The sequence below is a fragment of the Bombina bombina genome, chromosome 6 (assembly GCF_027579735.1).
Source record: "Bombina bombina isolate aBomBom1 chromosome 6, aBomBom1.pri, whole genome shotgun sequence".
Taxonomy (NCBI): Eukaryota; Metazoa; Chordata; class Amphibia; order Anura; family Bombinatoridae; genus Bombina; species Bombina bombina.
The window spans coordinates 1086693506-1086707142 of NC_069504.1; the positions used below are offsets into that span (position 1 = coordinate 1086693506).

Consider the following 13637-nt stretch of genomic DNA (forward strand, 5'->3'; position numbering starts at 1 on the left):
TGCCATTTTAAACAACCTTCTAATTTACTTCTATTGTCTAATTTGCTTAATTATCTTGCTATACTTTGCTGAAAAGCATATCTAGATAGGCTCAGTAGCTACTGATTGGTTGCTGCACATAGATGCCTCGTCTGATTGGCTCACCCATGTGCATTGCTATTTCTTCAACAAAGGATATCTAAAGAATGAAGCAAATTAGATAATAGGAAGTAAATTGGAATGTTGTTTAAAATGGTATTCTCTATCTGAATCATGAAATATTTTTTGGGCGGATTAGTGTCACTTAAGCTCTACTTGTAAAATATCTACATTAAAAAATATCACAATTATACCATAGTTTACAGCCATATTCAATAAACCCCTGGATTATGGTAATCTTATCTCCTTTGTTATGGGTCAGGGTATGACAGGCAAAAACTGTGAAGAATGTTGAAGGGTTGGGGTCCTTAAAGGGGGCAATGTACTCAGACAAGCATTTTATAAGAAGGTCATTGTATCAAATATTGTACAGGAACACCCTTTCAAAAGGGCTGGGGGCTCTATCTTTTCCCACCCCCCACTGAGGTTGATTTCTGCTGATGCCACTAGTTTACATAGCTTTTCAATAGCCATAATGATGTATTGAAAGTTAATACACTCCAACAGTTAAAAATAGATCATTGAGAACACAATAACCTTACTCTAGCATTTTTTAATTATTTGAAAAACCACTATTATTCAAATTTTGATTTAAATATCTATTTAGCCAAGTGAAAGTTTCCAGAGAACGACTTACTTGCTAACTTTAGCAGCTGTGTCTCGTAGCTGCCCCATCGCAATCCATTTACTGGCAAACAACTGCTTGATCTTGATCTCCCTAAAAGAGAAAAGCAGACAGAAGTTTGCCCTGACAAACCAGGGACAGAAAAACATGTTGCCTACACCAGTGTTTCCCAAATGTTCTCTTAAAGTAGACAGGCCAGGTTATAAGCATTGGGGGTGCAGCGAGCTCTCGTTTACATAGATTAGGGATATATAGGAGCGCCACTGCTAAGATATACCACAGGATCAAAATATTAAAATCAAATATTTATACAGATCTTTAATAATTGACAAAAAATGACAAAAATTAACAAAGAATTTAACAAATGATGAGATCAGAATGTTGAAACCAAACTAATGAACTCACTATAGTACAAAATCTAGGGAAAATAACCCTTTGATTCCTACTACATGATCCAGAAATGGATTGGTTATAGCTCATAAATTTAAAATAGAGTCGTGAAACGTAAGTGTCAATATAACCATAGACAATGAAAAACTGATTTCAAATAAAGAAAAAAATGAAAAAATGAAGAAAAAATAAAAAAAAATATATAATAGTGAAGATAACAATCCAAGTTAGAGGATTAGTTTTGTTCTAGTGAAGGACCCATATTTTTGAGCCTCAAAATAAATTCATTTATCAAATTTAAAATAGATAGTGATAGAGAAAATGGGAATAAAAAATGTATACATAAATAGGAACCAATCAAATCCCTGCACCTATATAATACTCTTGAGTGTAATGTGCAATAATATAGTACAATCCAAAAATAAGTGAATTAAAGGCAATACAATCAAATATTGAGTCAATGCAATACTATCAAAGTTGGGGTGGGTCTCACCATTTATAAAACCTAAAACTCAACTAGGCTGGTACCACAGCTGTAATTCTATTAGCTTTGGGACACACTGGTCTATTCAAGATAATAAACTTACATAATAATTGATATAAATCTAGTTATAAATTCATATCAAGTAACAAATTATATAATAGAACTTTTCAATAATTGATATAAATCTAGTTATAAATTCAAATCAAATAACAAATTAAAAAACAATTAAAACATTTAAATGATCGAATGAAATTATTGTGAGAAAAAATTGTCCAAAAGATATTGTCCAAAAAATATATCAAATCCTGATGAAATGTAAATGGTAGTTCCTTCCTTAAAAGTAAAAGTCCTTGAGTCTATTGAAGTCCAAAGTCCTAATCCTTTGATAGATGTGTATATATAAAAAAACCTAGAAAAAAAGGAAAAAAGGTGCACTAAACAAAATGTGCTTACTGGGGTATGGGACTATTGGAAATAGTCTTACCGTTCAAAAAGCCCCGTCCTGGATATGATTAGCCTCTCAATCTAATTTTCGATAGTCGTTCTACGCGTTTCGGCCCTCTCAATGGGGCCTTTTTCAAGGACATGTGAAGACATTGAGAGGGCCGAAACGCGTAGACGACTATCCGAAAATTAGATTGAGAGGCTAATCATATCCAGGACCGGGCTTTTTGAACGGTAAGACTATTCCAATAGTCCATACCCAGTAAGCACATTTTGTTTAGTGCACTTTTTTTCCTTTTTTTCTAGGTTTTTTTATATATACACATCTATCAAAGGATTAGGACTTTGGACTTCAATAGACTCAAGGACTTTTACTTTTAAGGAAGGAACTACCATTAACATTTCATCAGGATTTGATATATTTTTGGACAATATCTTTTTGGACAATTTTTTCTCACAATAATTTCATTCGATCATTTAAATGTTTTAATTGTTTTTTTAATTTGATTATTTGATATGAATTTATAACTAGATTTAGTATCAATTATTGAAAAGTTTATTATCTAATTTGTTACTTGATATGAATTTATAACTAGATTTATATCAATTATTATGTAAGTTTATTATTTGAATAGACCAGTGTGTCCCAAAGCTAATAGAAATTACAGCTGGTACCAGCCTAGTTGAGTTTTAGGTTTATAAATGGTGAGACCCACCCAACTTTTGATAGTATTGGCATTGACTCAATAATTTGATTGTATTGCTTTAATTCACTTAGTTTTTGGATTGTACTATTTATTGCACATTACACTCAAGAGTATTATATATTGCAGGGATTTGATTTGTTCCTATATATGTATACATTTTTTATCCATTTTCTATCACTATCTATTTAAATTTGATAAATGAATTTATTTTGAGGCTCAAAAATATGGGTCCTTCACTAAGAAACTAATCCTTAATTGGATTGTTATCTTCACTATTATATATATTTTTTTTTTTTTTTTTTTTTCTCCTCATTTTTTCTTCATTTTTTCATTTTTCTTTATTTGAAATCATTTTTCATTGTTATGGTTATATTGACACTTACGTTTCACGACTCTATTTTAAATTTATGAGCTGTACCAATCCATTTCTGGATTATATTCATGTAGTAGGAATCAAGAGGTTATTTTCCCTAGATTTTGTACTATAGTGAGTTCATTAGTTTGGTTCAACATTCTGATCTCATCATTTGTTAAATTTTGTTAATTTTTGTCATTTTTTGTCGAATTATTAAAGACTTGTATAAATAATTTTTGATTTAATATTTTGACTCCTGTGGTATATCTTAGCCAGTGGCGCTCCTATATATCCTAATCTATGTCTGTTTTTTTAGACCTATTTAGGGTGTCTTTATTATAGTGAGCAGATATCAGTCCTGGGCGCTGGTTACTTATTTTTATACAGAATTGTTGAGCTCTCGGTTTACATCTGTTTGTTTTGCACCGTTTCACAGTAACAACGGTTGCGGCACTGACAGTCATAGACAGCTGTCTATTGAATAGGAGTTTGGTAACTGCTTATGAGGATGGACACGAAGAGAAACCTCTGAGTCTGGTGCTACCCTATTTGTCTGTAGCAAGATTAATACCACGTGACCGAGAAAGCAGAGGCACAAACATTCGCTGGATCAAGGTATTGACTGTGTCCCTGATTTAAAAAGAACAGGACTAAATGTAATAATCCGTAATATCAAGAAATGGATATAAGGAAAATACTGCACTTATGTGAAGTCTCTTCCGACAGGGATTATTTACCAGCAATATTGGAAAACTATTAAAGGGACACAAATGTTAGAATTAAACTCATGTTTAATATAGTGCAAATTACTTTTATTATCAAACTAGTCGATAAGCCCGCCCAGAGGGCAGTCTAATTATTTTTAAACTACAGATGAAGAAAACATAATTTATGCTTACCTGATAAACTTTATTTCTCTTGTAGTGTATCCAGTCCACGGATCATCCATTACGTGTGAGGATATTCTCGTTCCCAACAGGAAGTTGCAAGAGGATAACCCACAGCAGAGCTGCTATATAGCTCCTCCCTCACTGCCATATCCAGTCATTCGACCGAAACAAGCCGATAAAGGAGAAACCATAGGGTGCAGTGGTGACTGTAGTTTAATTAAAATTTAGACCTGCCTGAAAAGGACAGGGCGGGCTGTGGACTGGATACACTACAAGAGAAATAAAAATATGTTTTCTCTTGTGTAAGTGTATCCAGTCCATGGATCATCCATTACTTGTGGGATACCAATACCAAAGCTAAAGTACAACGGATGATGGGGAGGGACAAGGCAGGAACTTAAACGGAATGGAACCACTGCCTGGTAGAACCTTTCTCCCAAAAACAGCCTCCGAAGAAGCAAAAGTATCAAATTTGTAACATTTGGAAAAAGTATGAAGCGAAGACCAAGTTGGCAGCCTTGCAAATCTGTTCAACAGAGGGCCTCATTTTTAAAGGGCCCAGGTGGAAGCCACAGCTCTAGTAGAATGAGCTGTAATCCTTTCAGGAGCTGCTGTCCAGCAGTCTCATAGGTTAAACGGATTATACTCCGAAGCCAAAAAGAAAGAGAGGTTGCCGAGGCCTTCTGACCTCTCCTCTGTCCAGAGTAAACAACAAACAGGTTAGATGTTTGGCGAAAATCTTTAGTAGCCTGTAAGTAAAACTTCAAGGCAACGGACTACGTCTAGATTATGCAAAAGACGTTCCTTCTTTGAAGAAGGATTAGGACATAATGATGGAACAACAATCTCTTGATTGATATTCTTGTTAGAAACCACCTTAGGTAAAAACCCAGGTTTTGTACACAGAACAACTTTATCTGAATGAAAGATCAGATAAGGAGAATCACAATGTAAGGCAGATAACTCCGAGACTCTTCGAGCCGAGGAAATAGCCATCAGAAAAAGAACTTTCCATGAAAGAAGTTTGATATCAATAGAATGAAGGGGTTCAAACTGAACCCCTTGAAGAACTTTAAGAACCAAGTTTAAGCTCCATGGAGGAGCAACAGGTTTAAACACAGGCTTAATTCTAACTAAAGCCTGACAAAATGCCTGAACGTCTGGAACTTCTGCCAGACGCTTGTGTAAAAGGACAGAGCAGAATCTGTCCCTTTAAAGAACTATCTGATAATCCTTTGTCCAAACCCTCTTGGAGGAAGGACAATATCCTAGGAATCCTAACCCTACTCCATGAGTAATTCTTGGATTCACACCAATGAAGATATTTACGCCATATCTTGTGGTAAATTTTCCTGGTGACAGGCTTTCGTGCCTGTATTAAGGTATCAATTACTGACTCGGAGAAGCCACGCTTTGATAGGATCAAGCGTTCAATCTCCATGCAGTCAGTCTCAGAGAAAGTAGATTCGGATGATTGAAAGGACCTTGTATTAGAAGGTCTTGTCTCAGAGGCAGAGTCCATGGTGGAAAGGATGACATGTCCACTAGGTCTGCATACCAGGTCCTGCGTGGCCACGCAGGTGCTATCAATATCACTGATGCTCTTTCCTGTTTGATTTTGGCAATCAGACGAGGGAGCAGAGGAAACGGTGGAAACACATAAGCCAGGTTGAAGAACCAAGGCGCTGCTAGAGCATCTATCAGTGCCGCTTCTGGGTCCCTGGGACCTGGATCCGTAACAAGGAAGCTTGGCGTTCTGGCGAGACGCCATGAGATCCAATTCTGGTTTGCCCCAACGGAGAACCAATTGAGCAAACACCTCCGGATGGAGTTCCCATTCCCCCGGATGAAAAGTCTGACGACTTAGAAAATCCGCCTCCCAGTTCTCTACACCTGGGATATGGATCGCAGGACAGGTGGCAAGAGTGAGTCTCTGCCCAGCGAATTATCTTGGAGACTTCTGACATCGCTAGGGAACTCTTGGTTCCCCCTTGATGGTTGATGTAAGCCACAGTCGTGATGTTGTCCGACTGAAATCTGATGAACCTCAGTGTTGCTAGCTGAGGGCCAAGCCAGAAGAGCATTGAATATTGCTCTTAACTCCAGAATATTTATTGGGAGGAGTTTATCCTCCTGAGTCCATGAACCCTGAGTTTCCAGACTGGCACCCCAACCTACAGATTGGCCTGTAGAACCTTTCTCCCAAAACCAGCCTCCGAAGAAGCGAAAGTGTCAAATTTGTAAAAAGTATGAAGTGAAGACCAAGTTGCAGCCTTGCAAATCTGTTCAACAGAGGCCTCATTCTTAAAGGCCCAGGGTGGAAGCCACAGCTCTAGTGGAATGAGCTGTAATTCTTTCAGGAGGCTGCTGTCCAGCAGTCTCATAGGCTAAACGTATTATGCTACGAAGCCAAAAAGAGAGAGAGGTAGCCGAAGCCTTTTGACCTCTCCTCTGTCCAGAGTAAACGACAAACAGAGAAGAAGTTTGTCTAAAATCTTTAGTTGCCTGTAAGTAGAACTTCAGAGCACGGACCACCGTCTAGATTATGCAAAAGACGCTCCTTCTTTGAAGAAGGATTAGGGACATAATGATGGAACAACAAACTCTTGATTGATATTCCTGTTAGAAACAACCTTAGGTAAAAACCCAGGTTTAGTATGCAGTACTACCTTGTCTGAATGAAAGATCAGATAAGGGGACTCAAAATGTAAGGCAGATAACTCAGAGACTCTTCGAGCCGAGGAAATAGCCATCAAAAACAAAACTTTTCCAAGATAAAAGCTTAATATCAATGGAATGAAGGGATTCAAACGGAACACCCTGAAGAACTTTAAGAACCAAGTTTAAGCTCCACGGAAGAGCAACAGCTTTAAACACAGGCTTAATTCTAGCCAAAGCCTGACAAAAGGCCTGGACGTTCTGGATTCTCTGCCAGACGTTTGTGTAAAAGGATAGACAGAGCTGAAATCTGTCCCTTTAGCGAACTAGCGGATAAACCCTTTTCTAAACCCTCTGTAGAAAAGCCAATATCCTAGGAATCCTAACCTTACTCCATGAGTAACTCTGGATTCGCACCAATATAAATATTTACGCCATATCTTATGGTAAATTTTTCTGGTCACAGGTTTCCGAGCCTGTATTAATGTATCAATAACCGAATCCGAAAACCCACGCTTCGATAGAATCAAGCGTTCAATTTCCAGGCAGGTCAGCCTCAGAGAAATTAGGTTTGGATGGTGAAAGGACCCTGAATTAGAAGGTCCTGCCTCAGAGGAAGAGACCATGGTGGACAGGGACGACATGTCCACTAGGTCTGCATACCAGGTCCTGCGTGGCCACGCAGGCGCTATCAGAATTACCGATGCCCTCTCCTGTTTGATCCTGGCAATCAGTCGAGGTAGCAACAGAAATGGTGGAAACACATAAGCTATGTTGAAAACCCAAGGGGCTCTGCTAATGCATCTACCAGCACCGCTCTCCCGGGTCCCTGGACCTGGATCCCGTAACAAGGAAGCTTTGTGTTCTGGCGAGATGCCATGAGATCCAGATCCGGTTTGCCCCAACGACGAATCAGTTGAGCAAATACCTCCGGTGAAGTTCCCACTCTCCCGGATGAAAAGTCTGGCGACTTAGGAAATCCGCCTCCCAGTTCTCTACGCCTGGGATGTAAATCGCTGACAGGGTGGCAAGAGTGAGACTCTGCCCAGCGAATTATCTTCGAGACTTCCAACATCGCTAAGGAACTCCTGTTTCCCCCCTTGATGATTGATGTAAGCCACAGTCGTGATATTGTCCGACTGAAATCTGATGAACCTCAGTCTTGCTTAACTGAGGCCAAGCCAGAAGAGCATTGGATATTGCTCTTAATTCTAGAATGTTTATTGGAAGAGTTTCTCCTCCTGAGTCCACGATCCCTGAGCCTTCAGGAATTCCAGGACTGCTCCCCAGTCTAGAAGGCTGGTATCCGTTGTTACAATCGTCCAATCTGGTCTGCGAAAGGTCATTCCTTTGGACAGATGAACCGGTGACAACCACCAGAGAAGAGAATCTCTGGTCTCCTGGTCCAGATTTAGCAAAGGGGACAGATCTGAGTAATCCCTGTTCCATTGACTGAGCATGCATAGTTTGCAGCGGTCTGAGATGCAGGCGCGCAAATGGCACTATGTCCATTGCCCGCGACCATTAAGCCGATTACCTCCATGCACTGAGCTACTGATGGGCTTGGAACGGAATGAAGGACACGCAAGCATTGAGAATCTTTGATACCTGGACTCCGTCAGGTAAATCTTCATCTCTACAGAATCTATAAGAGTCCCTAGAAAAGGAACCCTTGTGAGTGGTAACAGAGAACTCTTTTCCACGTTCACTTTCCACCCATGCGACCTCAGAAATGCTAGAACTATCTCTGTATGAGACTTTGCATTCTGAAAACTTGACGCTTGTATCAGAATGTCGTCTAGGTACGGAGCCACCGCTATGCCTCGTGGTCTAGTACCGCCGGAAGTGAGCCCAGAACCTTCGTAAAAATTCTCGGGGGCCGTGGCTAACCCGAAGGGAAGAGCCACAAACTGGTAATGCCTGTCTAGAAAGGCAAACCTTAGGTACCGATAATGATCTTTGGTGAATCGGTATGTGAAGGTAAGCATCCTTTAAGTCCACTGTGGTCATATATTGACTCTCTTGGATCATCGTAGGATGGTTCGAATGGTTTCCATCTTGAACGATGGTACCCTTAGGAATTTGTTTAAGATCTTTAAGTCCAAGATTAGTCTGAAGGTTCCCTCTTTTTTTGGGAACCACAAATAGATTTGAGTAAAATCCTTGTCCCTGTTCCGATCGCGGAACTGAGTGGATCACTCCCATGATTACGAGGTCTTGTACACATTGTAGAAATGCCTCTCTCTTTACTAGGTTTGTTGATAACCTCGATAGATGGAACCTCCCTGTGGAGGAGAGGTTTTGAAATCCAGAAGGTATCCCTGAGATATAATCTTCAACGTCTAGGGATCCTGCACATCTCATGCCCAAGCCTGGGCGAAGAGAGAAAGTCTGCCCCCCACTAAATCCGTCTCCGGATAGGGGGGCCCTGTCTTCATGCTGTCTTAGGGGCGGGAGTAGGCTTTCTGGCCTGCTTGCCCTTGTTCCATGACTGGTTGCCTTTCCAACCCTGTCTGTAACGAGCAGTAGTTCCTTCCTGTTTTGGAGCGGAGGAAGTTGATGCTGCTCCTGCCTTGAAGTTACGAAAGGCACGAAAATTAGACTGTTTGGCCTTTGGTTTGGGCCCTGTCCTGAGGAAGGGCGTGGCCCTTACCTCCCGTAATGTCAGCAATAATTTCCTTCAAGCCGGGGCCCAAATAAGGTCTGCCCTTTGAAAGAATGTTAAGTAGCTTAGACTTGGAAGTTACATCCGCTGACCAGGATTTAAGCCAGAGCGCTCTGCGTGCCTGTATGGCGAATCCGGAATTTTTAGCCGTAAGTTTGGTTAGATGTACTACGGCATCTGAAACAAACGCATTAGCTTGCTTAAGGGTTCTAACTTTGCTCAAAGCCTCATCCAATGGCGCTGTGCGAATCGCCTCTTCCAGAGACTCAAACCATAATGCCGCTGCAGCCGTGACAGGCGCAATGCATGCAAGAGGGCTGCAATATAAAACCCTGTTGAACAAACATTTTCTTAGATAACCCTCTAATTTTTTATCCATTGGATCTGAGAAAGCACAGCTATCCTCCACCGGGATAGTGTACGCCTTGGCTAAAGTAGAAACTGCTCCCTCCACCTTAGGGGACCGTCTGCCAGTAAGTCTCGTGTGGTGGCGTCTATAGGAAACATTTTTCTAAATATCGGGGGAGGGGGAAAAAGGCACACCGGGGTCTATCCCACTCCTTACTAATAATTTCTGTAAGTCTTTTTGGTATAGGAAAGACGTCAGTACACACCCGGTACCCGCCCACCGCATAGTATCTATCCAACCTACACATTTTCTCTGGAATTGCCTACCGGTGTCGCAATCATGTCAGAGCCGCTAATACCTCCCCTAGTAACACACGGAGGTTCTCAAGCTTAAATTTAAAATTTGAAATTTTCTGAATCCGGTCTCCCCGGATCAGAACCGTCACCGACAGAATGAAGCTCACCGTCCTCATGTTCTGCAAATTGTGACGCAGTATCAGACATGGCTCTCGTGTCATCAGCGCGCTCTGTCCTTAACCCAGAGCTATCGCGCTTGCCCCTTAATTCTGGCATATTATATAAATACTTCTTTCATAACATTAGCCATATCATGTAAAGTGATTTGTAAGGGCCTAGATGTACTGTGGCGTCTCAATCCTACGCATCTCCCGAGCGGGAGACGCAGGTACTGACACGTGAGGAGAGTTAGGCGGCATAACTTCCCCCTCGTTGTCTGGTGATAGTTTCTCTATCGGTACAGATTGACTTTTATTCAAAGCAATATCAATACAATTGGTACACATCATTCTATTGGGCTCCACATTGGCTTTTGAACATGATGAACAAACAGTTTCCTCTGAATCAGACATGTTTAAACAGACTTAGCAATGAAACTAGCAAGCTTGGAAATCACTTTCAATAAGTTTACAAGCAATATAAAAAACACTGCAGCGCTTCAAAAATACAAATATAATTAAACAATTCTTAACAAGAAGTGTATTATTAGCAGAGGATTGCACCCATTAGCAAAAGGATGATTAACCCCTCAATACCCAAAACGGATAAAACGGATATCAATTAAGATTTAACGCTTTTAATCACAGTCAAGCACACTGTCACAGATCTGCTGTGACTGATTATCTCCCTCAAAAATGAATTTTGCAGACCCCTGAGCTCTCTAGAGACGTCCTGGATCAAGGAGGAAGAAGCAGGAAGACTGTGCTATAATTTTAACTGCGCAACAAGGCGCTAAAAACAAGGTCCCTCCCACTCCTATTACAACAGTGGGAGCCCTGATATAACGGTTTCCATGCAGAAAATATATGTTAGCCATGTGGAAAAAAATCATGCCCAAAGAGATTTATCACCAAAGTACCTCACAAAAACGAATAACATGCCAGTAAACGTTTTATTAAAAAACAACATTTTCCAATGTCATGCAAATTTATCACTAAGCCTGCTACCAGTCCGCTACCACTGCAGATTAAGGCTTAAGTATTATTTCAGTTTTAACAGTATTTTCTCAGTCAAATTCTAGTCCCTAGAAAATAACTCGACTGCGCATACATTTATCAGCCTGATACCAGTTGTCACTACTGCATTTAAGGCTGTACTTACATCATACGGTAACAGCAGTATTTTCTTAGTCAATTCCATTCCCAGAAAATAATGTACTGCACATACCTCATTTGCGGAGGACCCCGCATGCTATTCCCAGTTTCTGAAGTTACCCCACTCCTCAGAATGTCGAGAACAGCCAGTGGATCTTAGTTACGCCTGCTAAGATCATAGAAAAAAAACGCAGGCAGTTTCTTCTTCCAAATACTGCCTGAGATAGAAAAAACAGCACACTCCGGTGCCATTAAAATAACAAACGTTTTGATTGAAGAATAGTTAAGTAAAAACTCCAGCTCCTCTCGGCGACCTCCTTCTTTGTTGAGGGTTGCAAGAGAATGACTGGGTATGACATGTGAGGGGAGGAGCTATATAGCAGCTCTGCTTGGGTGATCCTCTTGCAACTTCCTGTTGGGAAGGAGAATATATCCCATAAGTAATGGATGACCCGTGGACTGAACACACTTAACAAGAGAAATTAGACTGTTTGGCCTTTGATTTGGCCCTGTCCTGAGGAAGGGTATGACCCTTACCTCCAGTAATGTCAGCAATAATTTCTTTCAAACCAGGCCCGAATAAGGTCTGCCCCTTGAAAGGAATGTTGAGTAATTTAGACTTTGAAGTCCCATCAGCTGACCAGGATTTGAGCCATAGCGCCCTACGCGCCTGGATGGCGAATCCGGAATTCTTAGCCGTTAGTTTAGTCAAATGAACAATGGCATCAGAAACAAATGAGTTAGCTAGCTTAAGAGTTCTAAGCTTGTCAACCATTTCAGTCAATGGAGCTGTATGGATGGCCTCTTCCAGGGCCTCAAACCAGAATGCCGCCGCAGCAGTGACAGACGCAATGCATGCAAGGGGCTGTAAAATAAAACCTTGCAAACACCTCCGGATTAAGGTAACCCTCTAATTTTTATCCATTGGATCTGAAAAAGCACAACTGTGCTCAACCGGGATAGTGGTACGCTTTGCTAAAGTAGAAACTGCTCCCTCCACCTTAGGGACAGTCTGCCATAAGTCCCGTGTAGTGGCATCTATTGGAAACATTTTTCTAAATATAGGAGGTGGGGAAAAGGGCACACCGGGCCTATCCCACTCCTTACTAATAATTCTGTAAGCCTTTTAGGTATTGGAAAAACATCAGTACTCACCGGCACTGCATAGTATTTATCCAGCCTACACAATTTCTCTGGCACTGCAATCGTGTCACAGTCATTCAGAGCAGCTAATACCTCCCCAAGCAATACACGGAGGTTCTCAAGCTTAAATTTAAAATTAGAAATCTCTGAATCAGGTCTCCCCGATTCAGACACGTCACCCACAGACTGAAGCTCTCCGTCCTCAGGTTCTGCATATTGTGACGCAGTATCAGACATGGCTCTTACAGCATCTACGCGCTCTGTATCTCGTCTAACCCCAGAGCTATCGCGCTTGCCTCTCAATTCAGGCAATCTGGATAATACCTCTGACAGGGTATTATTCATGATTGCAGCCATGTCCTGCAAAGTAATCTCCATATTGGCGTCCCTGATGTACTTGGCGCCATATTAGCGTGCGTCCCTTGAGCGGGAGGCGAAGGGTCCGACACGTGGGGAGAGTTAGTCGGCATAACTTCCCCCTCGACAGACCCCTCTGGTGACAATTCTTTTATAGATAAAGACTGATCTTTACTGTTTAAGGTGAAATCAATACATTTAATACACATTCTCCTATGGGGCTCCACCATGGCTTTTAAACATAATGAACAAGTATCCTCTGTTTCAGACATGTTTGTACAGACTAGCAATGAGACTAGCAAGCTTGGAAAACGCTTTAAAGCAAGTTAACAAGCAATATAAAAAACGTTACTGTGCCTTTAAGAGAAACAAATTTTGACAAAATTTGAAATAACAGTGAAAAAAGGCAGTTACACTAACAGAATTTTTACAGTGTATGTAACAAGTCAGCAGAGCATTGCACCCACTTGCAAATGGATGATTAACCCCCTTAATAACAAAAAACGGAATAATAAATGACAAAAACGTTTTTTAAACACAGTCACAACAACTGCCCACAGTTTACTGTGGTTGTTACCCTCCTCAAACACGACTTTGAAGCCTTTTGAGCCCTTCAGAGATGTCCTGTATCATGCAGAGGGAAGCTGAATGTCTCTGTCAGTATTTTTAGCTGCACTAAAATAGGCCCTTCCCACTCATATTACAACAGTGGAAAGCCTCAGGAAACTGTTTCTAGGCAAAAATCAAGCCAGCCAAGTGGAAAAAAAAAAAAAAAACTAGGCCCCAATAAGTTTTATCACCAAGCATATATAAAAAAGATTAA

At 40.8% G+C, this 13637-nt stretch overlaps 1 protein-coding gene across 1 annotated transcript in view; it reads right to left on the reverse strand.

Moving 5' to 3' along the window:
- Positions 1-13637, reverse strand: part of AGK (acylglycerol kinase) — a 204290-nt gene that overhangs the window by 63970 nt on the left and 126683 nt on the right. The window contains 2 exon segments of the mRNA XM_053718997.1: positions 772-833; positions 836-856. Of these exon segments, the coding sequence (XP_053574972.1) occupies positions 772-833; positions 836-856 (83 nt within the window).